Below are 20543 nucleotides of genomic sequence, written 5' to 3'. Positions count from 1 at the left end.
TAAATTACAAGACTAACTCCTTTAATGTGAATTTTGATCACTTTCTCATGGATGGATAAAAGTTTTACTATTATATTCAGCGACCCAAAAGAACGTAAAATTATATGTATGACTTTTGTTGCATTTTTGAGACAAAAATCGGCTCATTTTACCATACGTTTTTCGCAATGGATCCATAAGTGAGTGTTTTTCATTAAAATCATTGTGGATAAATATATACCCTAAACTACTATATTTTTTATATTTCATAAGTCGCAACATGATTTTACGGGATGGCCGAGTTGCATATAGTTGGACAAGTTTCATCCGCAAAAAATTTTAAACAATCACATCTACTCTGTAAATGGAATTTTTACGTTGGTAGGAGAAATAAGTCCATGTTTATCTCAGTTAATAAAAATAGATTTGTCATGTCAATAAATTTTTGTTATTGTTGTAGGTAATGGTTGGAAGATCATATCAGGGCATGAGGAAGGACAAACGCAAGAGAGCTGCGATTTTTATACTAATAATCCAGTTTGGGATCATCCTGTAGATTTACATTACACAACTGAAACTATACAAAATTCTCCGAAATTACTACTACAAGTGTTTTGCAGAGATAATTATGGAAGGATAATATTTCTTTCATATGGAGTATATAATGTTCCAGTATCATCTGGTTCTTACGTTTTAGATTGTCATACATGGAAACCTATTGGTATATGCACTCTTGAGTATACAAAATTTCATAACACATTTTATTAACAAAATTGGTCGTTATTCTATTAATAAACTTTTATACAGGTACTTGGAAGGACAGATTATATGATAAATTCCTAGGAAATAGTTTACAATTAAAATCACCTAGTGTTTTAATAAACACATTAGATAGATTTGAAATACTAACACAAAGTATGGGAACAGTGATCGTCCAATTACATATCTTGACAAAAAATTTTGATAAATTTGGATGTCAGTCGTGAACAGATGATTATGGAAGCAATCTTCAATTAGAAAGTCTTAGCAGATTTAAGTCTTAACAGATCTAATTTCGAGCAAATATTTATGTTGATATAGTGCATAAACAATATCAATAATTTGCAACAATGTTTTTTCTTTCATTGCTACTATTAGCATGTATTAATATGGTAGAAATAACGAAAATAGAAGATATATCAATCTGTATAAATGACACAGACTGCAGGGAGTCAATAAACTCAACCATATATACACAGATTCCTGAAATTGACAATCCATTTTTAAAAGATTTATCAAATGACACAGACGAAGATAAAATATTTACTACTACCATTCCAACAGGGATAATATCTTCAAGAATAAATATCAACACAACAGAGCAACTAGAAGTACAGTCAACTTTCACAACAATATCCTCGCCAGTAGTGCATCCAAGTGGTTATGAAACTCTTGCACTCGAAAAAAGAGAGATATGCGAATGTGACTTGATTGTACGTGCTAGTATCATTTTTTAGTATAAAATATTGATTTATTTAAATATACTTATATCAACAATTGATACATGTATATCGAATAATAGAGCATACAGTTATTCTATTATACACATATTATATTTTATGTATACAATTTTCCATATATATAATTTTTGTTTGTGCAGAAATCTTCTTGTAACATCAATTGCTGCTGCGACATCGATTGTAATCATTTTCATCTATCTGCCTTTTCGAACTGTCAAAATTATCATGTGGAGCTTTATGACAGTCGATATTGCTATAACCGTAATTTCATACAACGAAATAACACACCTTTTATTTTTGAAAAACTTGCAAATAACTTATTTTGCATTCTTTATGACAATCTTCCATCTATGTATAGTACTAACAATAATTTGGTAAGTAAGTTGTACATAAAAACTATTTGTAGAAAAATATCTACCAGGTCGTTTGACAGTTTTGAGTCTAACATAGAAACAAGTACTTTTTCGGACAAATTCAGTTTTATTTTTCAATATAGCCGCCTTTTAAATATAGCCTCACTCCGATCTCTTTTTATCCTTAAATTCTTCTGATATTTCAATGAAGAGATTTATACAGAGAGATAAATTACTCATGTGTATTATGAATTAATGTTTGAAATATTAAATATATTAATCTCTCTTTGTTGCTTTCAATTAATGTTTTTGTATTTTTAGGTATTATATAATGAAGATCTGTGGAAAATAATAGAAATAAACAATTACAAATGGGAAACAAGACATAGCAAAATATCATTAAAATACAATTTGTCAAAATATTATCAACATGGAGATGTATTGTGGAAATTACATGATAAATCTGTTGAAGAAATAGGTAAATGTTTGATAAATAAAAATTTACAATTTTTTATATGTAGATATACCTCTCGAAGAAATTTACAGAAATGTGAATGGTATAACAAAAAACCCGCCAGCCTGCATTAACGAAAACACATAGCCTACAGATGTTACTTTAAAGTATAATTATATTTAATCGATTACGAAAATTAGAGAATAAAATTCCAGTACGCATAAACGAAAAATCCAACAAATAATATGACAGCCATTGTTTGCTGGAACACATAGACTTTTATATGTATACTGTCCTCACAGCATAAAACTTATTGACAATGACGTCATAATAAACTTACAAGATTACAACACTAACAAGTAAATTGTGACGTCATTATGAGATTATCAAAAGGTCGCAATGAGGTACAATTTTTATCACTAGACTGCGGATTTTTGTGCAGTAAAATTTTTTTGGATTTAGGTAATAATAACAAAATATCTTTACCGAACTAACGATTTTAAATTGTTTAATGGATGCATATCAAGATATGCAATATATATGACTGGGTCATCGATACAAACAATGCGCCCCTCATTGGGCGTACATTTTGGGGATATAATATAAATATGCTTTGAGGATGTTTGGATCTCTTCAGAATTTCCAGCGCCCATTATGATTTTTATAAATTTTATTTTTTTTACTTGAAATCATTTCATACAAAATACCTATAGTATGTGGTGATTTTACTTAATAATAGATATTTAAATTGATTTTGGAAAACACAGTGAGATTTGAACCTGCATGGAACCTCTGGATCTTGAGTTAAATGATATACTATTCCTTCAGTTGATAAATATGTTATTTATTGTATATTTATGTTATAATCACGCTATCTATTACGTTTCATTTTATCTATTAAATTTTATTTTCAATAAGAATCTTATTTTAGATCGTATATGTGAGAACACAATCAATAAGAACTAGAAATTAAATGCCTATAACGGTCGAAGCTGGCTGTTTAATGCTTAAATAATAGGTATAATGTGAATTATACCTATATAGGGTATACAAAAAGTACCGGACTCCTTAAATATCTCGAAAAGTAATTTCTGAGAAAAATATGTCATACAGTTGTAGAGTTGATCTATTTACTGACCTTATCAATTTGACCTTGGGTGGCGCCACCAAGATCAAGTCAAGGTTATATCGATTTTTTTTTGTGATGTCAGGAGCTTTTCAAAACACTATAATAAAACCTCTTTTTAATCAGTACTTTTCAAGTTATGGACTTGAAAGTTACCGCCGTCATTAGCATTACTTAAAGTGTATCACGTAGAGGTTACCCGATTGGATTTATGAGTCGTGTATGTGCGCGCGCGTCTATTTTTTAATGGATTTTTTTTAATGGAACCCCCTATTTTTCATTACATTTTCTTGTAGCTTACCTCTAGAGCTTTCGAAAATACTATAATAAAATATTTTTTCATTAAGTATTTTTTGAGTTATAAAACTCGAAAGTTACAATACTTAAGCTTAAGTCTAACGGTTAAAGCCTAAAAACTATGCAAAAACAGTTTAAAGACAGAAATTGTTATCACTTAATCTCTTTCGGCCTATGACTTAAGGCCTCTTAAAGCAAGATTGTGGATCGAGCATTATGCACAGAGATTTACCCTGTATTCCTTTTATGATTAAAACTAAAACTTTCTAGCAGTTATTCAAGATAATAACTTTGACAAAATATTAAGATCATTAAAGGCCTCCTTCCATCTGCATATTTATCGTTAATCAAAATCATCATTATTAAAAATTTTTAATAATGTATCATTTCAGAGTTTCTACAGTCTGGATTTACTGGAATATGTACGTTCAAAAAAATTTTAAGGTACTTGCAAAATTGGAAAGGTGCTTGCATACAAAATAAATTAACAAATATTAATCCATATTTATTCACTGTGACATTTAGTAATTTTACTGTTATTAAATCTCTGCCGTCATTCAACGATACACTTACAACGAATCAGGTATATTTTATATTTAAAGAATTTGTGTGAAGAATGTAAACAATTTTGTTTTCGATATATACATATTAACTTTACAACAAATATAAAATGTCTTTATACAAATTACAAATAAAAAATGAGCAAATATAATAATGACAAAATGATATATAATATTATTTTGCAAAATTTATTCTTTTAAGAATAAGGAAAATATTAAAATAATACGTTACATAAAAATTGATGTTTTTACTTTATTATTATCATGATAGTATTATTATTATTATTATTATTACAATGATATAATGAAGTTATGAAATAATTTTTATATAGAGATTCAAAGAGAAAAATGCTATAATTCAACTTTTTGTATTGAATTCTTTTCATACTTCCTCATTTCTTCTTCTTCTTACTTCTTTTCATGTGAGTGATTCTTCCACTCTTATTCACATTTATATTCATTCTAAAAATTATTTTTTAGATGTGTCAAAGCAATATTTGTTTACCAGTAAGAATTCATTACTGTTTGAAGTCATTTTCTGCGTGCAATAGAACCAGCATATCGGGATTTTGTATGAATTCTACTTGTACCAACATTGTAAAAGGTTTAAAATATGTAATTGGTCACAACGGTTCTGCTGGTATCAACAGCATTGACGCATATTTTAATATAGGAAATGCTTCTCATACCTTTTATCAATATTTCGAGGTCACATACAAATGGATAGACTCAAATAACACAAAAATTTTCACTCGTAGTGGAAATCCTGGTTATGAGATGGGTAAGCCGATTATTATTGGCGTTTCTCATGCTAATACAAGCGATAATATTTTCTTCAACAGAACCGATGGATTTTTTACATTGCCCCTGGCCAGAAGAAATGGAGAATGTGACCAAATTAATAGACATGTCGTCTTATTCGGTGAAGATATGAGATTAACATGTTCGATTAAATTGCTTATCAAGAATTTTACTGCGTTATCTTGCACGGAACTTCAAAATCTGACTATGCGTTTATTGACAAAGGATCTCTTAAACATAAATCAACGTTACAGCACTTATATCTCAAAATTGGGTAATTTTTCCAGCAAAAATGATGTTGATTGGTTGCAGATCATGTTCGATAGGATACCACGAAATATCATAACTGCGTACACAATCGGTAAACGAATCTTATGTTCAGGATTAGTTACATCTATGCATTTGAATGTCATTTATTCTATGTTGCCGAAGCCCAAAACTGTAACAAATTATAAAATATTGGGTGTTGGGATTGTATTCAGCAAAGAAGAAGACATTAGCTGGCCAAAGTGCGCATTTAAAAATTGTACAGATGTTCTAGATATCAATATTATTTCCTATGTTAATTTTCATGATGTTTCAAAGCCATACAAATATCATTTTGCTGGTGGACCTAATTTAGATCTAACATTGCCTTACGATTTCTTCTATCCTTTCTTGAATGGTACAACTGTGAAAATACCAAGTATATTGATTTTTTTAATCATGTTGTATGTTTTATGGATAAGTATTTAATTTAATAATCCCTAATCTTAAGGGGGCCAGGTGGTTTGGAAAATCAAAAAATCAATGAATTTTTGTGAATTTTTTGTGGAAAAATGGTTACAGCTATCAATTTTAGATTTAGATTTATATTTTATTTGCACTTTATACAATAAGAATGAATTTTTTATAATACATTGTGAATTTTTATTAATTAAAATGTGTTAAAATGTCCGAGAGGCAAACGTGTCCACATAGGGATTTGTCAGAGAATGCCCTACATATATTCAATTTAAAACAAATTTTTCAACTATGCATCATTACATTCGTTAATTATCTATTTATTTTTATTATCTATTTTTTTCAATATTCAAATCTTTATTGTTCCTATTAGTACATATTATAAATCATACTCTGTTCAAAAATTATTCTTGTAAGTTTTTTGTACTAGATCTTAAAAGAGTTGTATGCGATCAATCAAGATTACTAAATGAACATGATCATATAAGAATTTTATATAATTTGTACACGAATCTCACCAGTGATTTTTAATGACCTTAGGAATCTGGAATGAATCGTACATGACGATTTATATCGCAATCTTGCCTTAGCCTTATAAGAAACTTTTAAAAAATAGTTTCTTTACAAGCTCATTTAAGAATATGGTATTAATTATATATGATTCTGAAGTGTTTCATGAAAAATCATTTATCAGTCTTAAGAGACATAATTACGGAATAATTATTTTCTAAGTTGATACAAGAATCTGACATAAATCGTACACGATTTATATAGCAATGAAAAGATCTTGCCTTAACCTTATAAGAAACTCTTAAAAAATAATTTTTTACAGCATCATCTAAGAATATGGTATTAATTATGTATGATTCCTAAGTGTTACATGAAAGATCATGTATCAGTCTTAAAAAACCTATTGTTACGAAATAATCTTTCAAGTTGGTGCAGGAGTCTGGCATGAATCGTATACGATGATTTATATTGCAATGAAAAGATTTTAATTGCTTAGTCTAATAAGATATTCTTAAGAAATAATTTCTTTACATGATCGCTCCAAAGTGATAAAGATAACGATCATCCCAGTCAACGAAACAGAATTATTTAATAAACAGAAATTAGATGGAATATATGAAATGGAAGAGTTAAGAAAAATTAAAAAATTTGCTAGAATATTGAAGATGACTGAATAAAAAGTCGAAACGTATATTACCACTGTCTTAATGAATTGATAAATTATAAGTTTGCTATAATAAGTACGGAGGCTTTTTACGCTCCTTTCTCAAATTAAATTTGATTCAATCAAAAAGCCGTTATTCAATTTGTGTAAAAAGAATTAATTTTTAGTCAAAATGAATTCTTTTAAATCTCATTCAACTCCTTGCTTGTCTATTTTATTTACTAGGATACGAGCAATAAATCACACAAAATTCCAATAGTATTCTTGTAATATTTTCATAATGACACTCCAGTTATATTCTTGCAAGATTCACATAACCTGCGCGCAAGATTCATGTAACATGCGTGTAAAAGTCATGTAACATGCTTATAAGATTCATGTAACATGGGTGTAAGATTCATGCAAGATTCTTGATTTACCTATAGATATCGTATGCGATATATTTTTGTACGATCTTGTATGTTCCTGTCCGAAATTTGTATGTGAATTATCTTGGAAGATTTCACAAGAATTTTTCTTGTAAGAATTTGCAGCAGGGTATCGAAGGAATGAAAGTAACTCGTTACTTGTAACAAAGTTACAATTACAAGTTACTTTTTTTATAACTTTACTGATAATTGCGTTACTTTAATTATAACGATAACGTAATTACATTTTTTTTTGGTAACAGTAACGAATTTTACAGTTACCTTTATCGTTACTTTACACAAGATTGGACACGGTTCGATTAGGTACATGTCTCTCATAGCGCTTGAGACTAGAAAACCCCTAGGCACCCGTCAACTGTGATTGGTGGTCGTCGATTTTAAAAAAATAACAGAAAAGTTACTTTCTCAAATAACGGTAACTTGTTATTTTTTCTACTCGGTAACGAGTAACTGTAACTGTAACGAGTAACTTGTTACTTTTAAAAAGCAACTATCCATTCCCTCTCTGATCATATCAAGTATAAAAGTGAATAATAATAAAGTAAATGAGGTATGGAATAATAGTATGGAAATAAAGTTCTTTGATTAAATATATTATTGAATTTGATTCAAATTTCCTAATTGCATTCTTGGCACCACGTATATGCATTGTCGAAAAGTCGCTGCCATGGCGAGGCTTCATAGTTCCATTCTGCTGGTTTCCAAGGCCATTGCCACATTTGAGTGCACCTCTCCGGATGCGGCATCATTGCCAAGTGTCGACCATCTTTAGAACAAATTCCAGCAATACCATTTACGCTACCGTTCGGATTCATAGGATAGCGTTCAGTTGGATTGCCATAATCATCCGTGTATCTGTTACAAATACATACAGAATGATATACAAAATATACATAATACTTTTAAAATATTTGACTTTTATTAAAATGTGTTCCATTTATTCTATGTATTATTATGTCGACATAATAAATTTAAATATTATTTAAGTATCAATCAAGAGTATATATTTAAATATCATTTTTAAAGTACTAAAAATAGCTAAAAATTTTTTGGTAAAATTTCAAAAAGATTGCAGATTCTTTCTGTAACACTTCATCAATCTTTCAACAAGGTTTCATGTGCAAGAATCGCGGACATTTTGCTATTCTAGAGCTGTCTCAGAAATGTTGCAGACATATTTCGCAATTTTTATGAAATGTTTCACTTTTCAGTTGAAATATTTCTGAGATATTTCTGAAAACTTTCAGTGCTGTATGGGCAGTAATAATAAAAAATTATTTTTAATAATAGTTGTAAATACATTGCGCTGCAACATTGTTACGACATTTATACAGCGTAATCTTGCTGAAGGCGAACATTTTTATGATGCTATGACATTGCAACAATGTTGCAAATATATTGCGCAATCTATTTGCAATATTACAACATTGCAATGAGATATATCTGCAATTATTTTGCAATCTTTCTGTGCTGTATAGGTTGCTTCATACTTATTACTAGGGTCTCTAAATTCCGAATCTGAAATCAATTTTTCAAAATCCGATATATAGCGAACCAAAATTATCAACATTTTTTAAATTATCAAAATTTTCACAATTTTCACAATTTTAGATCCACCATTCTAATTTTGTAATTCTGACATTGAATTCCTGTTCAGCGCCTCAAAAAATCTATTTAGGTTAAAACGTTAAGATTTAAGATTTCCGACTATCGACTCATTGTAGAATCAGCATAATAATTGGTCATAAAGGACAGCTCGACGTCACTTTCTATCTTTTTATTATATGTAAATAATCGAAGTGAGTAATCTAGTAGAAGTCTGTGGCAGTATCACATACCACACACATCTCGTGGATTAAAGGTTACAAGTTAAAATGTGAGTACATACCTGATTGCTATGCAGTTATTCTGCTCAAGAGTTTTCAAAACTTCCTCGCGAAAAGTAAATCTTCCTTCTCCATGAGCCACCCATACACCTAGTACGCTATTCTGCATGTCTTTTAACATGATTGATGGCGAGTTCTCAATTCTAACAGTGGCCCATCTGCACTCAAATCTTTCTGAGAGATTATGATCCAAACAAATTCCTGATCTCTCTCCGTCTTTAGCATCTTCATCGCCAATCCAGCCTAATATGCTCATTAATTGACAACCATTGCAAACACCCAAACTGAAAGTGTTTTCACGAGCAATAAATCGCCGTAATTGCTCACGTAAAGATGAATGAAAGAGGAAACTTGCTGCCCATCCCTTTGCGGAACCACAAACATCGGCATAGCTGAAACCACCAGGGAAGATAATGCCCCTAAATACTTCCAATGTGACTTGATTTTTCAGTAAATCTTGCATTGTGACATCCCAGACATCAAAACCCGCTTCCAACAGAGAAGCTGCCATTTCTCTGTCGCCATTAATGCCTTCCTCACGTATGACGGCTACTTTAACACGCTCTGCTATATCTTTTAGTATTGGACGAGATCTAACAGGATCAAAATCTAAGCGATAAGCTGGAACAGTTCGTTCCCTTAGCTGGGAAAATTCTTCCAATGCACAAGTAACATTTGTTTGTCGGCGTTCTAATTGATAACTAGTTTCTTCCCAAATGCTCATTGAATCAATTACTGTAGTGCTTAATACAACTTCATTTCGAACTTTAATGACCACCTCAGAGTTCATTCCAAGACCTACAGACTTTCCGATTAAATATACTGGAACTCCGTAGCATTGTAATATTTTCACTGCTTCATCTTGATATTTTTCATCGACTTCTAATATCCAACCGACCTCTTCGCAAAATAAAACATCAATGGCAGATTCAGGTTTATGAGTTATATTAACGTTTATTCCTGAGATTCCAGCAAAGCACATTTCTAGAAGACATGTAATCAGTCCCCCATCGCTAATATCATGACCGGCGAGAACTTTCTTGTCGGCGATTAACTGCTGCGTAGCAATAAAGGCATTCTTGAAAGTTTGCACATCTTCAATGTCCGGCACATCGTTGCCCAATTGACAATATACCTGAGACAAAGCAGTTCCTCCAAGCCGACTCTTGCCGTAAGATAAATCAATAAAGAATAGGCAACCTTGTTGTCCTATAATGGGAGCTTTGAGATCCGGAGTGATTACTTGGCAAATATCAGGACACGGTGCGTAACAAGATATGACGAGAGTGCCGGGTGCCTTAACAATATCCTTGTTAATACGTGCAGCCATGCTAAGTGAATCCTTACCGCCATCAATCGCAATCCCAAGTTCCTTCATTAGAGAACACATCGCTGAGCAAGCCTTGTATAGTGCTGCACCTTCGCCTGGAAGTTTTGCAGGCCACATCCAATTGCCACTACACTTGACATCTTGCAATGCAGAAATTTGCGCAAATACTAGATTACTAAGTGCTTCAGCTACTGTCATTCGAGTACCAGCTGCATCGTTCACTAATCCTTTAATTGGCTGTTCACCAATGGAAGTTGCGATGCCTTTCGTAGAAAAATGCGAAATAGCTGTTACAGCAACATCTGCCAGAGGAGTATGCAATGGACCAACACATTGTTGTTGAGCCACTAAGCCAGTAACGCAGCGATCTACTTTATTCGTCAGATACCTAGCAACAATGTAATACCGAGTTTTTAGATTTATGTCATATTCCTGCATTATATTAGGTATGCAAATGAATAATAACGTTAAAGACGTTATTAAGACGTTATTTATTAAGATATCACAAAATGTACGTACACATACACACGCACGCACGCAGCACAACACGCAAACACACACACGCGCGCGCGCACACGAGCTGACACAACTACAGCGAAATTCTTGTCTGGCATTCCGGCAAAATATCGCGTAACTTCTTATATCTCTGTAATCGAACATTATTTTCGCACAACCACAATAAATATATATTTATTTCATTTGTAATCGACACTCTGCTCTTTTTCATTGCATCTCATCTCTCCGCATGAACCTCTTTTGCGTTCCGACCGATCAGAGACCGATGAGTTATTTCCGTGCAAAAATCAGGTAGTTACACATTTGGATTTCTTTCTCTATATATTAGTAAACATAATAAAATAATATTATAAAAGATATAATAATATAAAACAAAACGTACCGTTTACTAGCAACCGAAGGAAGTCTTAAAACTCTGTTCAATGCGCTAAGTACGGTTAATCCATCAGGTAGTTTCACTGGAAATTTCTGCACCGGCATATCATGTAATTTGAAAACCTTGCAAGGCATTTTTCCAAGAATAACCTCCAGCTCTAGATTCACTGGATGCTTACTGCTATCTAGGTTCTTATCTTCGTAATTAAGATATTTTGAAATATCGCAATTTTCTTCCTCAGAAACAATAATTTTTCCATTTCCTGTGACAATGCCAACAAAATTGATTGGACATTTTTCACGTGCAGCAATTTTCCTCAATAAATCACTGTCTTCTGATTTGCATAAAATTGCATCGGACTCCTGATATTCTGCTCCCCAAAGTTCTAATGTGCTTACACTAGGATCCCCAAGATCAAAATTCTTCGTGAAGATCACAGCACCGGCAGGCTCCACTAACTCTTTTAAAACATTTCCATTACCACCAGCACCTTGATCGTGGATACTAAGGATTGGATTGCTATCACCCATCTCTGCACATGCACGTACAACGCGATTCAATTTTTGCTCCATCTCGGGATCGCCCCGTTGCACAGCACCGAAGTCTAATTCCATACTATTATCACCCTGAACCATAGAGCTTGCTGAACCTCCACCTACACCAATTCTATAAACGGGTCCACCAATTTTAGCTACTTTCATACCTCGTTTTGCTGGAATCTGAAGCAAACATAACATTATATTAACAGTAATTTAGAATTTGGCAGATGACGTAAGTAAGTGTGCAGCTCGGCGATGTGATTTAGGAATTAAAACGTATTTATGACCCAAGAAATATTTCTTTGATTGAAAGGAATAGGCCTCACTTTCTTTTAATCCCGTATTTGGGACAAAACAGAATATGAAGTTCTTGAACCTGTTTTGGACTGAAAGAGCAATTACATAGCAATTACGTCATTGCAATTCTATATTATGGATTTAAAAAATTGCTTATTTTTTTCACGAAATAACAAATATAAATAAAATATAAAAAGTCAACGAACTAATGAGAATTAGCGCTGTAATAATGGCGCTATTATTTTCACTCTTTCAATAAGAGACGTTCCGGTTAATCTTTTAACCATCATCAATATCGCATTAAGAATAAAATGTGACATAATTTGTCATATGCGCAAATAAAATAAGTATTGTGAGGCGATCCACCATCGGTCGATTGATAATTTACACCAGTGAGATCAATCAATTGATTGGCGCTATTCAGCTGTCTAACTATAAAATTGCATGGGAGAGTGGTAGATCGCCTCACGATATTTACTTTATTTGCGCACATGACTAATTATATCACGTTTTATTTTTAATTCGATACTGATGATTACTAAAAAATTAGCGGAAGCGTCTACTATTAAAACAACGTTATAGTTATTAAAACATAATTTATGAACAATAAGTAATAATCACAGGCTCAAGAGATTAAATCTAATGGTATATCTAATGATGTATATGATGTATATAATTTATAAAATAATATTGTAATTATTACAGCGCCAAAAATTGAATGATACTCTTTGCGGAATGTTTAGGAAGCGTAGACGAAGTGCTAATGAATGAATGTTTAGGAAGTGTATCGGTACGCTCCATGCACTCTTTGCGGAGTGTTGTAGAGCGTTTGGAAAACGTTAATGAAAAAAAAAATTTAAAACGTGTGGGAAATGTGACAGATGTGTTTCGGGCATACTTTACGGATCATTTGGGGAGTATTCGGGAAGCGTGTATGAATATTCAAAACCACTAAGAATCAATGGAAAATCAATAAAGTGTTTAAGAAACGTTAATACTCTTTGTTCACACTTCTTTAACGCTTCGACAAGTTTTACATTTTCATCAAGGCTCAATACTTATGAAAAATCTCAAAATTTATAAAAATTGATTGATTATAATTTCAAAACAGAGATTAGAAAAATTAATTATAATTAATACTTGCCTTTTTAGCCAAATTCGCATCCATAGTTCCTAATCCTCCACTGAACATTATGGGCTTAATCCATTCTCGTCTAACTCCTACAACATCTGTCGCTCCGTAAGAACGTGCGAAACCGCATACTAGAGGTTCTCCAAATTTGTTTCCATAATCGGAAGCACCATTGCTTGCTTCAATTATTATTTCCAGTGGCGATGCTAGGTTAGTGGGATAAATTTTATCTTTTTCTTCCCATGGCAAATCATAGCCTGTGACAAATAAAGAGAATTAAACAATAAAAATCTTATTAGACCGTACATGTGAGAACATGCAACCAATAAGAAATAGGAATTAAATGCCTATCCAGTATCCGAAAAGGGATTAAAATAGATTAAAAATTTTTAATACGTTTTAATTCTTAGAATCCAAATTCTTGATCCATGTATATGGATAGAAAAGAATTGAACGTGGTAAAATTGAATCATTTTCTATTTATATACGGGAATAGAACATAATTCTTTTTTATGGATTTAAATAGATTCAAATTGATTCAAATAGATTTAAATTGTCAATCAGCTATAAAATTAATTAATCCAGTTTTATTGCTAAAATAAATATTATAAACTGGTACTACATATTCTAAAATGCACACACGACAAAATTATAACAAAAAAAAAACGTTTTTACCTAAATTAGAGAATTAATTTTTATTAGAGCTCGGAAAAGGAACCTGCCCGCGGACCCATTATACCCGTGTATACGGATCTAGACCGGTTTCGCGAGTGAAAAGATTTATATAAAAAGATGATCTCAAAATAAACAAACTGATACGGAATCTGTGATTGCACGATTGTAGCATCTGAATTTTAATTTTTCATTTGATACATTAATTTTTTTCGAAGAGTAATAATTTTTGACATAGAGAATTAAAGCTGCCATTGTGTTTAAATAAGAAGATCTTCAATAAGAACATCTTTGAAGAAGAATTAAAACTACTATTACTTGGGTTGGAATATTAACATTTACATTGCTATTGTAATATCGGAATGTCACTATAATGTTACTGCAATATTACATACTATATAGATATGAATGATTTGTCTTTTCACATAAAGTAACTTCCTCTATTAAAACTTATAGCTTCAATAAATAAAAACATATAGATAATATACCTGGAATACAGAGATTACCAACACTATAACCAGCAGTGCCTGCTATGTAATATCCAGCTCTACCGATTCCTTGAATGTCTCTCAATCGACCTCCAGTACCCGTTGTAGCGCCACTATAAACAGTTTATTGCATGTTTAAATAATAGCACATATAGAATTAATCATGAGAAACTTCATGAAAATACTTCAATGGCTGCGTTCAGCAGACTCAACAGTTGAGTGAGCGCTGTTATTGGTGTATTCTTTTAGATCATTCAATCAGCATTTTAGATCTTGAAAAATACATCAATAGCAGCAAGCGCTCACTCAAATGTTGACTCCGCTAAACGCAGCTATTATTTTTATTATTTAAAAGAATAGATAAAATAAATTACAGAACGTTACGATCTCTTTAGTATCTATGTAACATAATGACAATGTTTTTAGCAGGAGCGGATGAAATTAAAAACAAGGTTTGGTTGTTAGGAGGAAATAAAACGCGGAAAATACTGGAAGAAACCATTAGAAGGATATGGAATGGGGAAGGGTTCCTATAGATGGAGAGAGGGAACAATTGTTCCTATTTGGAAGAAAGGAGAGAAAAGAGATCCGAAAAATTATAGGGGAATAATGATGACGAGCACGGTCCATAAGATCTATGCGAATATTTTAAATGAGAGGGTAATAAAAGAGCTAGATAACAATAATGGGAGTAGAACACAAGCAGGATTTAGAAGAGGAAAAGGAACAATCGAAAAATTAAGATATTGAAACATAGTAGGAAGAAGAATAAAGAGGAAGAAGGTATAGGCGTTTTTCGTAGATCTGAAGACGGCGTTCGACAATTTAGACAGAGATTTTATGGAATATGATGGGAAGAAGGGGAATTAGTGAAAGCCTAATAGAAAGGATGAAAGAAATTTATTTACAGTAATTTTTTAACTCCAATTTCTTGAACTTCATTACATTTTATTTAAATTTACCTGAAAGGTGCCACGCCAGTTGGAAAGTTATGTGTTTCTGCTGTAAAAATAAGATGCTGTTTGATATTTTCCAGATGGAAGTTACTGCATTTATAAGTATTTATAGGACGTAAAACAGGAATCTTAAATCCTTCTATCGCACTGCTATTGTCGCTAAATTTTATTACATTATTTGAGTTAGAGTAATTTTGCGTATCCATAATCATGTCAATTAGAGATTGTTTTTCTTCTTTTCCATTCAAAATAATGTGTCCTTTAAAGAACCAGTGACGACTATGTTCACTGTTAGATTGAGCAAGATCGAAACATTCTACGCTGGTTGGATTGCGTTTTATTTTTTGGAGAAACAATTCTGTATAGAAGTCTAAATCCCAATCATCAAATGCCAAACCTGCAAAATAATAATTAAAAATAATAAAATTGTAGCAGCATACCCTGTCTAAAAGTGTCCAATGAATTAAAATGAGTTTAATTATTGGTGCAAATTCTTATTATTAAAAATTTGCATCAACTCAATAACAACAAGAATACAATTTTTATATGATAATTTTATCACATTTATACATTTAACACATTTTAAAGAACAAAGTTTATTTAGCTTCCGTACCTTTATTTTTATGTAAATAATACATTTTTAAAATTTTAATTCAAAAGATATATATATAATACTTCAACTATGTATGCTTTTTTGTTTAATCAAAAAGTGTCAGTCTTTTAAATATTATTACTTACCCAATTTTAAATTAACTTCTTCCAAAGCACTTCTGCCTTTTTTGAATATATCAACTTCAAACCATTTCTCTGGTCTAAAACCATGATCAAATGTTTCAATAGGTTTCATATATCTACATTCTGTCATTCTATCTCCCAACACATTCGTAATCTACAAAAAAATTTATAATACTTTTTTAAACATAGAGAATGTCTTGTAATAAATAATAATAATAAACTTGTCAACAAAATTATCGCAATAAGTTAATTCTATCAAAATTTTGCAAAATTTAAATAATTATAACTTCGTGAAAAATCGTCATTCAAAATCTTCTTTGATTTCCAATGCTAGTAAAACCTATATTTTAAGAATCTTTTAATAAATTTTGAATTTATTCTCTCACCATCTCTCTCATCATCTTTTCAATAATAATGATATACTATGTCTCCAAAAAATTACATAATTTTGACACACTTTATGGGATGGAATTAATTTTTTTCACAAATGTTATGGAAACGATCGCAATATATGGATTTTTCTTTGTAAATTAAAAACAAATCTTTTTCGCGAAGAGAGAGAGAGAGAGTTACAAAATATCAAAGTTACCTATGCATTTTTTTCGATTACCGTCAGCATCAGCATTATCCGATATTCGTGCACCACGCGAAATTTGTTAGTCAGATCTTGCGCGCGCATGCGTGCGTGCGTGTGTATGTATGTAACTCAAAAATTTGTTTGAGGATGATCTATAAAATGTTTATAAAAACTGCAAGTTCGGAAAGGTTTTAGATGAAGGTATTATAAAAAAATAGTGAAATCAGGTAAGATAAATTGCGAGGATATATCAGGACTGTCTAGACAAAGTAAAATCGTTAAAAAATAAATTAATAGAAAATTATATGTTACAAGTGCGTTGCAACAATGTCATGACACGTAACAGCAAACACACAGTGCACAAAATCCTTCCAATAACTTCCACACGGTGCATAGCGGATAATGCTAATGGTAAAAATCAAAATAATTGAAGATACATAGACAACTTTAATTCATCTTAACTCTGCGAAAAAAATTTCTTACAAAAAATCGTAACATTCTTTCCTTTTTTTGTAAGAAAAAGTTCATTTTAATTGCTACTATATTTGTGAAAAAATTCCATCCTGTAGAGCGTCAAATTATGCAATTTTTTGGAGATGTAAAATGTCCTTACTTTTGAAGAGCGAAAGAGAGAAGAGCAATTTAAAATCTATTAAAAACATAAATACAGATTTTATCCTTGAAAACGCAAAAAAATTTTGAACAGTTCGCGAAATGATGTTTACATGAAGTTTTCATTGAAATTTTAATGGAATTTACTTATTGCGATAATTATGTTGATGATGTATATGGGAGAAAAATGATGAATGGAAGTAAGGAGATAGGTTGAAGAGAAAGAAAAAGAAAAAGGAAAATATGGAGAAGAAAGTGAGATTCAACTATCTGCATGAAAATTAATATCAAATGTAATATCTATATAATAAAATAAAAGATACGTACAGCGTTTTCTACTTTTTCGTTTAACCTTCTTTTATGTTTAATGCAATATCTGATTGTTACTTCTACTCTTTTTACTTTATTTAATTTGACAGTTTTACATATAGAAACCACATTGGTAGAAAATGCAGTAGAGAAATTCAATCTACAACAAAAAGTTATTGATATGCTGGGTATAATATCAAGAAACACGGTCTCGCGCTAAAACACGCGCAGCGATATGTCAGCGCGAGATGGGCCGTGTACATTTACTCAAATCGTCGTAATACATACGCAGGGTGTCCCATTTAAAAAAATACATTAAGATTTCTCGAAAACTATGGTAGATACAGAATAATATTTCTAACAGGAGCTGTATGGTTCAGAGGACATATAGAAGATACCATTAATTTGAACTTGCGTGGCGTCGTTAAGATCAGATCAAGGTCACGTCGAACTTTTTAAATGAAATCCTCCGTTTTCCATTATGTATTTTCGTAGCTTACATCAAGAGCTTTTCAAAACGTTATACTAAAATTCTTTTTCATTAAGAACATTTCGAGTTATAAGATTATGTTACGGTACCACCAGCGTTACTAAAGGTACCTAAGGTACCTTTAGTATCCAACCGATGGCTAAAAACCTCTTGAATACTGTTCAGGATCTGAATAACATTTGTCAAGATCAAGGCCATTGAGCAGGTTGTTCCTGTTATTTTCACTTTTATGTAAAAACTATTTTTTACCATAAAAATAAAATTTAAAAAATTCAAGGTGATTCCATTTAAAAAATTCGAAATGACCTTGACCCGACTTTGACGGCGCTACCTACGATTATTGTGATTGTGTCAGTTAAGAATTAAACCGATAATGATTTTTAACTGACATAGTCGCAATAATCTTTCCTCCGTATTAATTTTCATATAATTTTCATATAAAATCATTCTCAGCTGACAGCCGCATTTTATATTTCTACGAATTATTTTTATAAAAATCATGTTATATATAAATTATGTAACTAAAATATTATATCAATGAAAATGACACAATTATAAAGAGTATATACATTGTATTTTGTATTTTCAGTTTTGAAATAGAATTATCCTCGAAAGAAGATTGCACCGAGGAAATGGAATGTTACGGACTTTTCCGACATGGTGTACATTGTACGAGGGAATAAAGTTTATGATTCAAGGTATAAGTAAAGTAAAAGAAAATGTACTTACTAAATCTATAAAATTTTGAAGTTTTATTTACTCAATTTGTGCAAATCAATTCTTTTATAGTGAAACTTTTGCACACGTAGTATAGTCAATTGTAATGCGAATTTGTATTTTTAGTTTAGAAATGGAAACTCCGATGCAAGGAAATTGCACCGAGGATGTGGAGAAAAAAAAGTTTCAAAAGTTTAAAAGCCTCAGAAGTTTTTACAACAGATTGTCATTTTTAAAGGAATTAAATGAACAAACGAGTTTATGACTTTTAGGAATGCCAAAGCATTTATGACTTGTTACATATTTTTATCAATTATATTGATTTTACACATAAACATTGTTTATTTACTTTCTTATTATCCTGTTGTTGCCTGCCTACAAGTAACTTAATTCCTATTAACATATGATGTGCCCAGAAATTAAGGATGAAGATGCACACAAAAGGAATGTCTTTAAAAAGTATAATTCTTCTATTCCAAATTTTTCGAAACTTTATTCAATCAATTTTCAATAATTGCATATTATTTCATATTAATGATCAAAGTCGGCAATAGCACTCCACTGATCCCTACAATCTTCAATTTTCCACCACCGATAGGTGATAAACCTTCTCTTCTTTCCTTTAGGGACACAGGTCCTTTTCCAGAAGGTAATAGACTATATATATTTTATACTATTTATAAAATTATAATAGAGCAATATATTTAAAATGGGACACCCCGTATAATTACAATATATAATAAGACGTTCTGTATATCTGAATATACGTAGTGTCTCGACGCTAAGGCCCGGTTGCCAATGTTACTTTGACTTTAAGCGAGACATAAAACTCTCTGTCTCGTTTTAAAGCCGAAAAGAGACAGAGACAAAGAGAGTTTTAAGCCTCGTTTAAAATTAAAGTAACGTTGGTACAACCGGACCTAAGACAAGCACAGCAATATGTCATACGTAATACATAAAAAAATAATATATGATACAAACATCAATGAAAGTTATTAAAAACAAAACTATAAAGCAAGATGAAGCATATAATCACGAGATATAAAATTTTACCTGGGTCCAATTTCAATAACGTGGTCTTGAGTATCACTGAACATACTATCACATCGCAAACATTCTCCTTCTAAGAGCGGTGACAAGATCCATTTTAATACTTGAACTTCATCTTCCTGCAGTGATTCTGTTTCCACATAATAACACAATTCGGTCTCAAGATTGGTCACTGAGGCTTCGATTTGCAATACCTTATGTAGTTTATTTTTCAGCTGGCCTGACTTTAGACCAGGCGTCTTGAAAAATTTCAAGATCATTTTTGATGGTCTGTAAAAAAGATGATGGAATACGAATTATACAACAGACACGCAGAAACTATTATATTTAAAGTTATGAATATCTAATACGCTTTAATACGTATCTACTGTTGTTTGGTGATAAGCACAGACGATATGGACCACTTCAAAGCTGAAATCTTTATTTTAATCTTGTTTTTCATTATGTATACGGATTGCGAAAGATTG

At 31.3% G+C, this 20543-nt stretch overlaps 2 protein-coding genes across 2 annotated transcripts; one reads left to right on the top strand and one right to left on the bottom strand.

Moving 5' to 3' along the window:
* On the top strand, nucleotides 1–5820 carry LOC108730344 (tectonic-3). Its single transcript, XM_018459976.1, has 8 exons — nucleotides 1–179; nucleotides 253–360; nucleotides 440–700; nucleotides 1150–1451; nucleotides 1619–1852; nucleotides 2153–2309; nucleotides 4101–4291; nucleotides 4749–5820. The coding sequence occupies exons 2-8, from the start codon at nucleotides 273–275 to the stop codon at nucleotides 5802–5804; spliced, it is 2289 nt and encodes a 762-aa protein (XP_018315478.1). The 5' UTR covers nucleotides 1–179; nucleotides 253–272; the 3' UTR covers nucleotides 5805–5820.
* A 1790-nt stretch (nucleotides 5821–7610) lies between these two features.
* Nucleotides 7611–20543, bottom strand: Pfas (phosphoribosylformylglycinamidine synthase). The gene is made up of 9 exons (XM_018460013.1): nucleotides 20080–20543; nucleotides 17838–17979; nucleotides 16325–16475; nucleotides 15593–15983; nucleotides 14631–14743; nucleotides 13483–13727; nucleotides 11509–12221; nucleotides 9283–10998; nucleotides 7611–8249 (listed from the first exon to the last, which is right to left on the bottom strand). Exons 1-9 carry the CDS (start codon nucleotides 20334–20336, stop codon nucleotides 8012–8014), a joined length of 3966 nt encoding a protein of 1321 aa, XP_018315515.1. The 5' UTR covers nucleotides 20337–20543; the 3' UTR covers nucleotides 7611–8011.

The sequence above is a fragment of the Mycetomoellerius zeteki genome, unplaced genomic scaffold (genome assembly GCF_001594055.1).
Source record: "Mycetomoellerius zeteki isolate Tzet28-1 unplaced genomic scaffold, Tzet1.0 scaffold9, whole genome shotgun sequence".
Taxonomy (NCBI): Eukaryota; Metazoa; Arthropoda; class Insecta; order Hymenoptera; family Formicidae; genus Mycetomoellerius; species Mycetomoellerius zeteki.
This window is presented reverse-complemented; position numbering and strand designations above follow the sequence as displayed.